The sequence below is a fragment of the Mesoplodon mirus genome, assembly GCF_964341445.2.
Source record: "Mesoplodon mirus genome assembly, chromosome: 7".
In the NCBI taxonomy this organism is placed as follows: domain Eukaryota; kingdom Metazoa; phylum Chordata; class Mammalia; order Artiodactyla; family Ziphiidae; genus Mesoplodon; species Mesoplodon mirus.
The window spans coordinates 53,652,828-53,665,663 of NC_138983.1; the positions used below are offsets into that span (position 1 = coordinate 53,652,828).

The window sequence follows — 12,836 nt, forward strand, 5'->3', positions numbered from 1 at the left end:
AGATTCTGAACTTCAAGAAATCAAAGTGGTAAGAAATCAAGATTCCAGTCTTAATCAGAGCTCCTTTAGATTAGACCACATTGCTTTTCCTTCCTTTTCCTTTATTTTTAAGATCTTGAAAAATATTGTAAATCTTGTCACAAATTTCAAAACAATTTTCTACTTACAAATTCTAAAACAATTTTTCTAAGTTTCTACACATAAAAATATCAAGTTACCTGAAAGAATTGAGAGTAATACTCCAAACTTTGACAATTACAAGATTCTCAGAAAAAGAAGTTCTCTTTTCTTAAGAATGATACCCAGAAAATAATTAGGGGAAGATTTTTTTTTTAAGCCTTAAGTATAAATATCAATAGAAAGTATCAATTCTAATTACTTAACAGACCAGCATAGGATACTCTAGATTAGACATTTGAGGCAAAGGTCTCTTGAAATAAAACTTTACAAAGCAGCGAGGAATACTATTGTGTCAAACTAGTGGGCTATTTTCCTTAACTTGTTCTTCAGTACTAGAGTAAGTAATAATTTAGCTACATGCACTAGGTGTATTTTGTAATCCTATTTTAGTCGTCTAAACAGACAGACTGTGCCCTTGCCTACATTAGTACTACTTTTACATGTTTATTACAAAACGTATATACTGCAAACACGTTTTTACAAGTCAATCTTCCTGACCAGATAGTGAGTTCTTTGAGACCAGCAGCCATGTCTTATGTGCTTTAGTATATTAATATTAGTTAACAATTACTGAGTGTTTTACTATGTGCTAAGGTTTAAATGCATTATTTCATTTAATACTCAGACAACTATAGGAGACTATTATACCGACTTTAGAGATGTGGTCTATGAGCTCTATAAGAGCAAGAGACCTCATTATTTCACTCACTTGTACATCTCCGTGCCTAGTAGAGCACTGGGCATACTGAAGGCACTTAAAAAGTGTTCGCTGAATAACGAGGAAACCAAAGCTCAAAGAAGTTAAGTAACGTATCCAGAGTATACTGTGAATAAGCAGAGAGACTAGTTTGAATCCAGGTCTGCCTTACTTTGGATCTTGAAAGTCTGTGCTCTACTGCCTCTTTATTTCCAAATTCCAGGTCAGAATTTGGTAATGAGAAAGTACACGGTAAACACCTGATGAATGAATGAATGAATGAATGTCTTACCTTCAGATTGCGTATCTACTTCACCCTAGCATTTCTTTACTTCTTCACTTCCCTATCCTTTTTTTTTTTTTTTTGGCACGTGGGCCTCTCACTGCTGTGGCCTCTCCCATTGCGGAGCACAGGCTCCGGACGCGCAGGCTCAGCGGCCATGGCTCACGGGCCCAGCCGCTCCGTGGCACGTGGGATCCTCCCGGACCGGGGCACGAACCCGTATCCCCTGCATTGGCAGGCGGACTCTCAACCACTGCGCCACCAGGGAAGCCCCCCATCCTGATTTTTAATCTCTAAGCCTAGGATATAAGCCATAGCTATAAGTTTTCATCCTGCCTACCTTCCTATCAGCATACAGAGATATCTATATATCTTCCCTATACACAGAGAAGAAAATATTTATTACTGGAAAAACACATGGAAATTGCAGCATGAAAAGCTATATGAATAGCTTGTTCCTTTTATTACATAAACACAGTGTCAAATAAGTCAAAAACACAAAACAGAAAACTGAATGGTAATAAACTTAGAAAACTTAACTCAAAATTTCCAAATTTTGTTCTTTTGTGTTTATTATTTTTCTTTCTTATAAAGGCAAATAAGAAGTTTATAAAAACTGAAGTATTCTTCGCGTAAATAAACTTCATTTTTTACACTGTGTCAATAACTATTTCTAATAAAGGGGTAAATATATAATGACATCACTTCAAGCTATAATAAACAGGAAAGTGAGGATGCCCCACCCCCCACAATATCTACGTTAGTACATCTACTTTCAGCTGGCCTGTGGAAAAAAGCAAGGCACAGTAACGTGGATTTGGAATTTATTTCTTCAAGAAACAGATTTCAGGTGGTATTGTCTAGTTTAAGTTTAAAAGATTATAGTAACATTTACTTTTTTATATAAGCACAAAATATTCTAAAAGTACAAGGCCTCTAATCCTCCTGAAATGTGTGCTTGTTTGCATGCTTAGTTATTTATCCTTTATCTATCTACCTATCTATCATATCTATCTATCTATCTATCTATCTATCTATCTATCTATCTATCTACCCGCTTTGTTAAAAGAAGGATGACAGGGGTCAAACAAATCTAGTTACAGCCCTGGCTCTGTCCCTTAATAACTGTGTAACTCTGGGACAAATTACCTAGTATCTCTGAGCTCATTTCCCTTAAAATGTAGACAGTAATTCATAATTTGTAGGACTGCTGGGGAGAGTAGAGTCTATGTAGTAATAAGCATAGTGACCAGACACATCACAGCACTCAATAAATAATAGCTCTCTTTATTTAGGGTCTGATACTTCATTTTACTCTGGTTTCATTCTAGGATGCACTTGTTATTATTTCTTATACCAAAGTTTCCTATGTTTGTTTCGCTCAATATAAATAACCGCCCACCTCAAAAAACTACTTAAAATATGTTAGACTGAACATTCCTTGAGCATTTTCCCCTTATCTTTTCTAGGAAATAATGTCATAAAAAAGACTGTTTACATGTGCATGTGTATAATGCTTCCTGGTTTTTTTTCTGCTTGTAAGAGCAATGTTGCACCTGCATGACTATCTACCAATAGCCAGTGTGGCCTGGGCATTGACTGTTCTTGGTATATTCCTATTTTGCTTACATGTGCTTCTGTAGGAACTTGTCTGTAATCTCTGTTTTAAACACTGTTCTTTCCTAAAACATCTACCATTTCATTTACAGAAGTTGTATATGCATATAATTTACTAGAAAAGGAAAACACAAGGCAGGTTAAATAATAAAATGTGTAATAATTTTTTAAAATTACCTGATGGAATACAGGCTCCTTTACCTTAAGGTAAACCTGAAAAATATTAAAAGAAATACATGTAAATGAAGTGCATCACAAAGGGGAAAGAAAACCTATTCCTGCCACTCTGCAAATCTCAAACGTCTCTCACTTCCCTAGTCTTGCTTCTTAGATCTGGCTCCAGCCATGTAAAACCAATCAGATTAGGTGGCATGCCACAAAAGGGCTGTTACCTACAGGTGGGTGTACCCCAGAGTTCACTTCATCATGGTAAACTAAATGTTTCAAAGCTGTTGTGGATTACTCTGGCCCCTTGGCCTCTGCATCAGCATCAAGGAGAGGCAGAGATGCATGGATAACTCATGAGGGCTGAAGAAGTTATGCAGACAATCCCTGCAGCAGATCTATTCGACAGCAGCAAGAACGCTGGACTTAAAGAGACAGGAGCTAAATTTCAAACTGCCACTTACTTGCTACATGCCTGAGCAAGTCACTTAACCAAAAGACTCATTTTTCCTTATCTGGATAATGGGAATAATAGTGGTGAGCAATAATAAGCCAAAATACGTGCAAGTGTCTAGCACATAATATGTGCTAATAGGTGAAAACATTTAAAACAAATTTCTTGTCCTTTCTTCTGCTTCTGAAAACCTCTAATTCATTCACCTAGATACATGAAAGTTACACAAACCCTAGTTTTAGGCTCCACTGTCATGTGGGTGATTAAGTTCAATGCCTACTTATTGCAAGCATTTATTGCCCTATAAGAGTACACCTTTAGGGACTCCCCTGGTGGCGCAGTGGTTGGGAGTCCGCCTGCCAGTGCAGGGGACATGGGTTCGAGCTGGGGTCCGGGAGGATCTCACATGCCGCGGAGCAGCTGGACCAGAGTGCCACAGCTGCTGAGCCTGCTCTACAGCCTGTGAGCCACAGCTGCTGGGACCCCTGCGCCTGGAGCCTGTGCTCTGCAGAGGGAGGGGCACCGCAGTGAGGGGTCCGCACACAGCAGCAAATACCCAACGCAGCCAAAAATATATTAATTAATTAAAAAAACAAAAAACAGTACACCTTTAAAATGACATGGTAGAGAGGAGTCAAAATTTAAATCATAACCCTGAAATGACTCCCATCACTTGCAAGACGAAGTCCAAATTTCAAAGTCTTCCATAATCTTGCTCCGGCCTTTCTGCTTAGTCTTATTCCTCTCCTCTCGTCTCTTGCTCATCCTAGGCTCCAACAAATATGCTAGTTTCATGCTTCTGTATCTTTAAACATGCTGTGCTTTACTTTGTTCAGAAATTGCCCCCTGCTGGTAAACACTCATCTTTCCAGATTCAGCTCAAACTATACCTCTTTTTTGAAATCTTTTCTGACTCCTCTGCTAAGCAGAATCCATCACTCATCCTCTTTACCTGACTGTCCATACATAAACTTTACAGCATTTATTAGTTTGTTTCTCTCCCCTACAAGGCAATAATCTTTTTGACAGAAAGGACGGTTCTTATGTATCTCTACAGCCTCATTTAATGTAGTGCTGATCTCATAAATTTTATGTAATTTTATCATTTGTCTATAGAACTTCTTATTCCTGGAGGAAGTTCTCTCACCACAACAAGAGCAGGTTATTTCCTTGAAGCACCCATAGAGCTTTAATAGTAAGATGTGTAGGGGCTTCCCTAGTGGCGCAGTGGTTAAGAATCCACCTGCCAATGCAGGGGACACGGGTTCGAGCCCTGGTCTGGGAAGATCCCACATGCCATGGAGCAACTAAGCCCGTGAGCCACAACTACTGAGCCTGTGCTCTAGAGCCCGCGAGCCACAACTACTGAAGCCCTCATGCTTAGAGCCCGTGCTCTGCAACAAGAGAAGCCACGATAACGAGAAGCCTGTGCACCGCAACGAACAGTAGCCCCAACTAACCACAAATAGAGAAAGCCCGTGCATAGCAACGAAGACCCAATACAGCCAAGAATTAAAAAAAAACAAATTAAGGGGCTTCCCTGGTGGCGCAGTGGTTGGGAGTCCACCTGCCGATGCAGGGGACATGGGTTCGTGCCCCGGTCAGGGAAGATCCCACATGCCGCGGAGCAGCTGGGCCGGTGAGCCATGGCCGCTGAGCCTGCATGTCTGGAGCCTGTGCTCCGCAACGGGAGAGGCCACGGCAGTGAGAGGCCCGCGTACCGCAAAAAAAAAAAAAAAAAAAAAAAACAAATTAAGTAAGATGTGTAGGAACATTTATATAACTCTAAATTCAGTAAGGCAGAATGCTTTTAATCTCTGAAATTTGTTATTTCAAAATACGAATTTTCCTTCACATAATTTCAGATTCTCATTGTTACTAATAAAAGAAATGCAGAAGGGCATGCCTCTTAAAAGCATTTTTTAAGGCAAAAGAATTATGGAGTCCTTACTATGTGCCAGGTATTAATTCTTACAACTAATGTGAAATGTATGCTATTATTAATTTTACAGACGAGGAAAAATAAGTAGAGAGTTACCTCTCTCTTTAGTAACTTACCCAAAGTCCCACAGTTATTAAATAACAGTGTTGGTCAAAACTCAGATATGACTGACTCCCAAGCCTAAGTTTTCAGCCACATCAGCTCTTAACTTACAAAGGTAAGTTGTCTTGACTCTACCACCAATTCTCCATATAAATTTGGTTGGTCAGGCAAGTCACTAAAACTCTCTGGACATTAGTCTCTTCTTTTATATAGTAACAAAACTTCCTTTCACCTCTGAAATTCTAGGACTCTTTCCTGATTAACAAGTATGTATGCAAAGGACTATGCAGGGCAATGTAGAAACATAAGGAAATACAATATCTTTGCTCTTTCAATCTCTTTTTCACCTTCTCAACTCACTGAAATCTAGCTTCTGCCTTCATCAATCTGCTGTGGACAGTACCCTCATTAAGGTTACTTGGTCTTTTTTATGGGTCAAACCTCAATTTCATTTTATTCAGCCTCTCAGAGGCAACTGATACCCTTTCTAGACACCTCTTTGTACTCTGTGACATCAAGCTCTCCTGGTTTTCCTACACCTCTGATTACCTCCTTTGTTGGCTCTACCTCTTTCACTTGACCCTCAGAATGGTCAATGTTCCAAGGTACACCATGGTGACTACAGTTAATAATACTGAATACTGGAAATTTACTGAAAGAGTAGATTTCAGGTGATTTCTTCACACACACAGGAAACAGTAACTATGTGACATGTTAATTAGCTTGACTGTAGTAATATTTTCACTATGTATATGTATATTAAATCATCATGTGGTACACGTTACATGTATAAATTTAAATTTTTATTTAAAATGTTGATTCTTGGGCTTCCCTGGTGGCGCAGTGGTTGAGAGTCTGCCTGCCGATGCAGGGGACACGGGTTCATGCCCCGGTCCGGGAAGATCCCACATGCTGTGGAGCGGCTGGGCCCGTGAGCCATGGCTGCTGAGCCTGCGCGTCCGGAGCCTGTGTTCCGCAACGGGAGAGGCCACAACAGTGAGAAGCCCACGTATCACAAAAAAAAAAAAAAAGTTGATTCTTATCGAATTCCTTAGACATTACAAAATGAGATATTCTCATTTTATCTCTTTTTAAATTATATTTTTTTATAAGTAGATCCCTGTTGGTTACCCACCTTAAAAACAGCAGTGTGTACATGTCAATCCCAAACTCCCAATCTATCCCTCCCCCTTAAAAAGAATTTGCATATTGACAGGTTTTAAATGTCAAACAGACAAATCAATTGTAACTTTTAGGGTACAATATAATAAATGTATATTCTTTTGTTTTTACTGAGGAAAAAAAAAGCCCAGTGTTACAAAGGGTTGTAATTTTTTTTTAACATATTTTTTGGAGTATAGTTGCTTTACAATGTTGTGTTAGTTTCTGCTGTATAACAAAGTGAATCAGCTGTATGAATACATATATTCCCATAGCCCCTCCCTCTTGCGTCTCCCTCCCACCCTACCTTTCCCACCCCTCTAGGTGGTCACAAAGCACTAAGCTGATCTCCCTGTGCTATGCAGCTGCTTCCCACTAGCTATCTGTTTTACATTTGGTAGTGTATGTATGTCAGTGCTACTCTCTCACTTTGTCCCAGCCTACCCTTCCCCCTCCCCGTGTCCTCAAGTCCATTCTCTACGCCTGTGTCTTTCTGTCCTGCCCCTAGGTTCATCAGAACAATTTTTTTTTTTTAGATTCCATACGTATGTATTAGCATATGGTATTTGTTTTTCTCTTTCTGATTTACTTCACTCTGTAAGACAGACTCTAGGTCCATCCACCTCACTACAAATAACTCAATTTCGTTTCTTTTTATGGCTGAGTAATATTTCGTTGTACATATGTGCCACATCTTCTTTATCCATTCATCTGTCAATGGACACTTAGGTTGCTTTCATGTCCTGGCTGTTGTAAATAGTTGCAATGAACACCTGTGGTACATGACTTTTTGAATTATGGTTTTCTCAGGGTATATGTCCAGTAGTGGGATTGCTGGGTCATATGATAGTTCTATTTGTAGTTTTTTAAGGAACCTCCATACTGTTCTCAATAGTGGCTGTATCAATTTACATTCCCATCAACAATGCAAGAGTGTTCCCTTTTCTCCACACCCTCTCCAGCATTTACTGTTTGTAGATTTCTTGATGATGCCAATTCTGACCCGTGTGAGGTGACACCTCATTGTGGTTTTGATTTGCATTTCTCTAATGATTAGTAATGTTGAGCATCCTTTCAATCTGTGTATCTTCTTCAGAGAAATGTCTACTTAGAATTTCTGCCTATTTTTGGATTGGGTTGTTTTTTTGATATTGAGCTGCATGAGCTGCCTGTATACTTTGGAGATGAATCCTTTGACAGTTGCTTCATTTGAAAATATTTTCTTCCATTCTGAGGGTTGTCTTTTTGCCTTGTTTATCGTTTCCTTTGCTGTGCAAAAGCTTTTAAGTTTCATGAGGTCCCATTTGTTTATTTTTGTTTTTATTTCCATTTCTCTAGGAGGTGGGTCAAACAGGATCTTGCTGTGATTTATATCAAATAGTGTTCTGCCTAGGTTTTCCTCTAAGAGTTTGATAGTGTCTGGCCTTACATTTAGATCTTTAATCCATTTTGAGTTTATTTTTGTGTATGGTGTTAGGGAGTGTTCTAATTTCATTCTTTTACATGTAGCTGTCCAGTTTTCCCAGCACCACTATTGAAGAGGTTTTTTTCCCCTCGATTGTATATTCTTGCCTCCTTTATCAAAGATAAGGTGACCATATGTGCGTAGGCTTATCTCTGGGCTTTCTATCCTGTTCCATTGATCTATATTTCTGTTTTTGTGCCAGTACCATACTGTCTTGATTACTGTAGCTTTGTAGTATAGTCTGAAGTCAGGGAGCCTGATTGCTCCAGCTCTCTTTTTCTTTCTCATGATTGCTTTGGCTATTTGGGGTCTTTTGTGTTTCCAAACAAATTGTGAAATTTTTTGTTCTAGTTCTGTGAAAAATGCCAGTGGTAGTTTGATAGGGATTGCATTAAATCTGTAGATTGTTTTGGGTAGTAGAGTCATTTTCACAATGTTGATTCTTCCAATCCAAGAACATGGTGTACCTCTCCATAAGTTTGTATCATCTTTAATTTCTTTCATCAGTGCCTTATAGTTTTCTGCACAGATCCTTTGTCTCCTTAGGTAGGTTTATTCCTATGTATTTTATTCTTTTTTTTGCAATGGTAAACGGGAGTGTTTCCTTAATTTCTCTTTCAGATTTTTCATCATTAGTGAATATGAATTCAAGAGATTTCTGTGCATTAATTTTGTATCCTGCTACTTTAGCAAATTCATTGATTAGCTCTAGTAGTTTTCTGGTAGCATCTTTAGGATTCTCTATGTGTAGTATCATGTCATCTGCAAACAGTGACAGCTTTACTTCTTCTTTTCTGATTTGGATTCCCTTTATTTCTTTTTCTTCTCTGATTGCTGTGGCTAACACTTTAAAAACTATGTTGAATAACAGCTGTGAGAGCAGGCAAACTTGTCTTGTTCCTGATCTTAGAGGAAGTGGTTTCAGTTTTCACCGAGAATGATGTTGGCTGTGGGTCTGTCATATATGGCCTTTATTATGCGGAGGTAAGTTCCCTCTATGCCTACTTTCTGGAGAGTTTTTATCATAAATGTGTGTTGAATTTTGTTGAAAGCTTTTTCTGCATCTATTCAGATGACCATATGGTTTTTCTTCTTCAATTTGTTAATATGGTGTATCACATTGATTGATTTGCATATATTTAAGAATCCTTGCATTCCTGGGATAAACCCCACTTGATCATGGTGTATGATCCTTTTAATGTGCTGTTGGATTCTGTTTGCTAGTATTTTGTTGAGGATTTTTGCATCTATGCTCATCAGTGATATTGGCCTGTAGTTTTCTTTTTTTGTGACATCTTTGTCTCATTTTGGTATCTGGGTGATGGTGGCCTCGTAGAATGAGTTTGGGAGTATTCCTCCCTCTGCTATACTTTGGAAAAGTTTGAGAAGGATAGGTGTTAGCTCTTCTCTAAATGTTTGATAGAACTTTTCTATGAAGCCATCTGGTCCTGGGCTTTTGTTTGTTGAAAGATTTTTAATCACAGTTTCAATTTCATTACTTGTGAATGCTCTGTTCATATTTTCTATCTCTTCCTGGTTCAGTCTTGGAAGCTTATACCTTTCTAAGAATTTGTCCATTTCTTCCAGGTTGTCCATTTTATTGGCACAGAGTTGCTTGTAGTAATCTCTCATGATCCTTTGTACTACTGCAGTGTCAGTTGTTACTTCTCCTTTTTCTTCTAATTCTGTTGATTTGAGTCTTCTCCCTTTTGCTCTTGATGAGTCTGGCTAATGGTTTATCAATTTTGTTCATCTTCTCAAAGAACCAGCGTTTATAGTTTTATTGATCTTTGCTATTGTGTTCTTCATTCTTTTTATTTCTGATCTGATCTTTATGATTTCTTTCCTTCTGCTAACTTTGGAGTTTTTTTGCTCTTGTTCCTCTAATTGCTTTAGGTGTAAGGGTAGGTTGTTTATTTGAGATTTCTCTTGTTTCTTGAGGTACAATTGTACTGCTATAAACTTCCCTCTCAGAACTGCTTTTGCTGCATCCCATAGGTTTTGGGTCATCGCGTTTTCATTGTCATTTGTTTCTAGGTATTTTTTGTTTTCCTCTTTGATTTCTTCAGTGATCTCTTGGTTATTAAGTAGCGTATTGTTTAGCCTCCATGTGTTTGTATTTTTTACAGTTTTTATCCTGTAATTATTATCTAGTCTCATAGCTTTGTGGTTGGAAAAGGCACTTGATACGATTTCAATTTTCTTAAATTTACCAAGGCTTTATTTGTGACCCAAGATATGATCTATCCTGGAGAATGTTCCATGAGCACTTGAAAAGAAAGTGTATTCTGCTGTTTTTGGATGGAATGTCCTATAAATATCAATTAAGACCATCTTGTTTAATGTATCATTTAAAGCTTGTGTTTCCTTATTAATCTTCTGTCTGGATGATCTGTCCATTGGTGAAAGTGGGGTGTTAAATTCCCCTACTATGTGTTAGTCAATTTCCCCTTTTATGGCTGTTAGTATTTGCCTTATGTATTGAGGTGCTCCTATGTTGGGTGCATAAATATTTACAATTGTTATATCTTCTTGGACTGCTCCTTTGATTGTTATGCAGTGTCCTTCTTTGTCTCTTGTAATAGTCTTTGTTTTAAAGTCTATTTTGCCTGATATGAGAATTACTACTCCAGCATTCGATTTCCATTTGCATGGAATATCTTTTTCCATCCCCTCACTTTCAGTCTGTATGTGTCCCTAGGTCTGAAGTGGGTCTCTTGTAGACAGCATATATATGGGTCTTGTTTTTGTATCCATTCAGCCAGCCTATGTCTTTTGGTTGGAGCATTTAATCCATTTACATTTAAGGTAGTTATTAATATGTATGTTCCTACTACCATTTTCTTAATTGTTTTGGGTTATTGTAGGTCTTTTCCTTCTCTTGTGTTTCCTGCCTAGAGAAGTTCCTTTAGCATTTGTTGTAAAGCTGGTTTGGTGGTGCTGAATTCTCTTAGCTTTTGCTTCTTTGTAAGGTTTTAATTTCTCCATCGAATCTGAATGAGATCCTTGCTGGGTAATCTTGGTTGTAGGTTTTTCCCTTTCATCACTTTACATATGTCCTGCCACTCTCTTCTGGCTTGCAGAGTTTCTGCTGAAAGATCAGTTTTTAACCTTATGGAGATTCCCTTGTATGTTATTTGTTGCTTTTCCCTTGCTGCTTTTAATATTTTTTTCTTTGTGTTTAATTTTTGATAGTTTGATTAATATGTGTCTTGGCGTGTTTCTCCTTGGATTTATCCTGTATGGAACTCTCTGTGCTTCCTGGACTTGACTATTTCCTTTCCCATATTAGGGAAGTTTCCAACTATAATCTCTTCAAATATTTTCTCAGTCCCTTTTTTTTTCTCTTCTTCTTCTGGGACCCCTGTAATTCGAATGTTGGAGCGTTTAATGTTGTCCTAGAGGTCTCTGAGACTCTCCTCAATTCTTTTCATTCTTTTTCATTTATTCTGCTCTGTGGTAGTTATTTCCATTATTTTATCTTCCAGGTCACTTATCCGTTCTTCTGCCTCAGTTAGTCTGCTATTGATTCCTTCTAAAGAATTTTTAATTTCATTTATTGTGTTGTTCATTGTTTGTTTGCTCTTTAGTTCTTCTAGGTCATTGTTAAACATATCTTGTATTTTCTCCATTCTACTTCCAAGATTTTGGGTCATCTTTACTATCATTATTCTGAATTCTTTTTCAAGTACACTGACTATTTCCTCTTCATTTGTTTGGTTTGGTGGGTTTTTACCTTGCTCCTTCCTCTGCTGCATATTTCTCTGTCTTCTCATTTTGCTTAATGTACTGTGTTTGGGGTCTCCTTTTCCCAGGCTGCAGGTTCGTAGTTCCCGTTGTTTTTGATGTCTGCCCTCAGTGGGTGAGGTTGGTTCAGTGGCTTGTGTAGGCTTCCTGGTGGAGTGGACAGATGCCTGTGTTCTGGTGGATGAGGCTGGATCTTTCCTTTCTGGTGGGCAGGACCATGTCCAGTGGTGTTTTCTGGGGTGTCTGTGAACTTAGTATGATTTTAGGCAGCCTCTCTGCTAACGGGTGGGGTTGTGTGCCTGTCTTGCTAGTTGTTTGGCATTGGGCATCCAGCACCGGAGCTTGCCGGCCGTTGGGTAAACCTGGGTCTTAGCGTTGAGACGGAGATCTCTGGGAGAGTTCTCGCTGACTGATACTACATGGGGCTGGGAGGTCTCTGGTGATCCAACGTCCTGATCTCAGCTTTCCCACCTCAGAGGCTCAGGCCTGACACCAGGCCAAAGCACCAAGACCCTGTCAGCAACACAGCTCAGAAGAAAAGGAAGGAAAAAAGAAAGAGAAAATAATAATAAAAAAATTAAAAAATTATTAAAATAAAAAATAATTATTAAAATAAAAAGATTAAAAAAAAGAAGAGAGCAATGAAACCAATAAATAAATCTACCAATGATAACAAGTGCTAAAAACTACACTAAGATAAACATAAAAATCAGAAACAAGTCAGTTGCAGATAGCAAACCCTAAGTCTACAGGTGCTCCCAAAGTCCATTGCTTCAATTTTGGGACAATTCATTGTCTAGTCAGGTATTCCACAGATTCAGTACATCAAGTTGATTGTGGGGATTTAATCCGCTGCTCCTGAGGCTGCTGGGAGAGATTTCCCTTTCTCTTCTTTGTTCGCACAGCTCCTGGGGTTCAGCTTTGGTTTTGGCCCCACCTCTGCATATGGCTCACCCTCAGGCATCTGTTCCCACCCAGACATGAGAGGGTTAAAGCAGCAGCTGATTAGGGGCCTCTTGCTCA

General features: G+C 38.7%; 1 protein-coding gene across 1 annotated transcript in view; it reads right to left on the reverse strand.

Moving 5' to 3' along the window:
• The window catches only part of ACER3 (alkaline ceramidase 3), a 199,906-nt gene that overhangs the window by 60,992 nt on the left and 126,078 nt on the right, over positions 1-12,836 (reverse strand). The window contains exon 6 of the mRNA XM_082627875.1: positions 2,955-2,990. Within this exon, the coding sequence (XP_082484001.1) occupies positions 2,955-2,990 (36 nt within the window). The remainder of the gene's footprint in view (positions 1-2,954; positions 2,991-12,836) is intronic.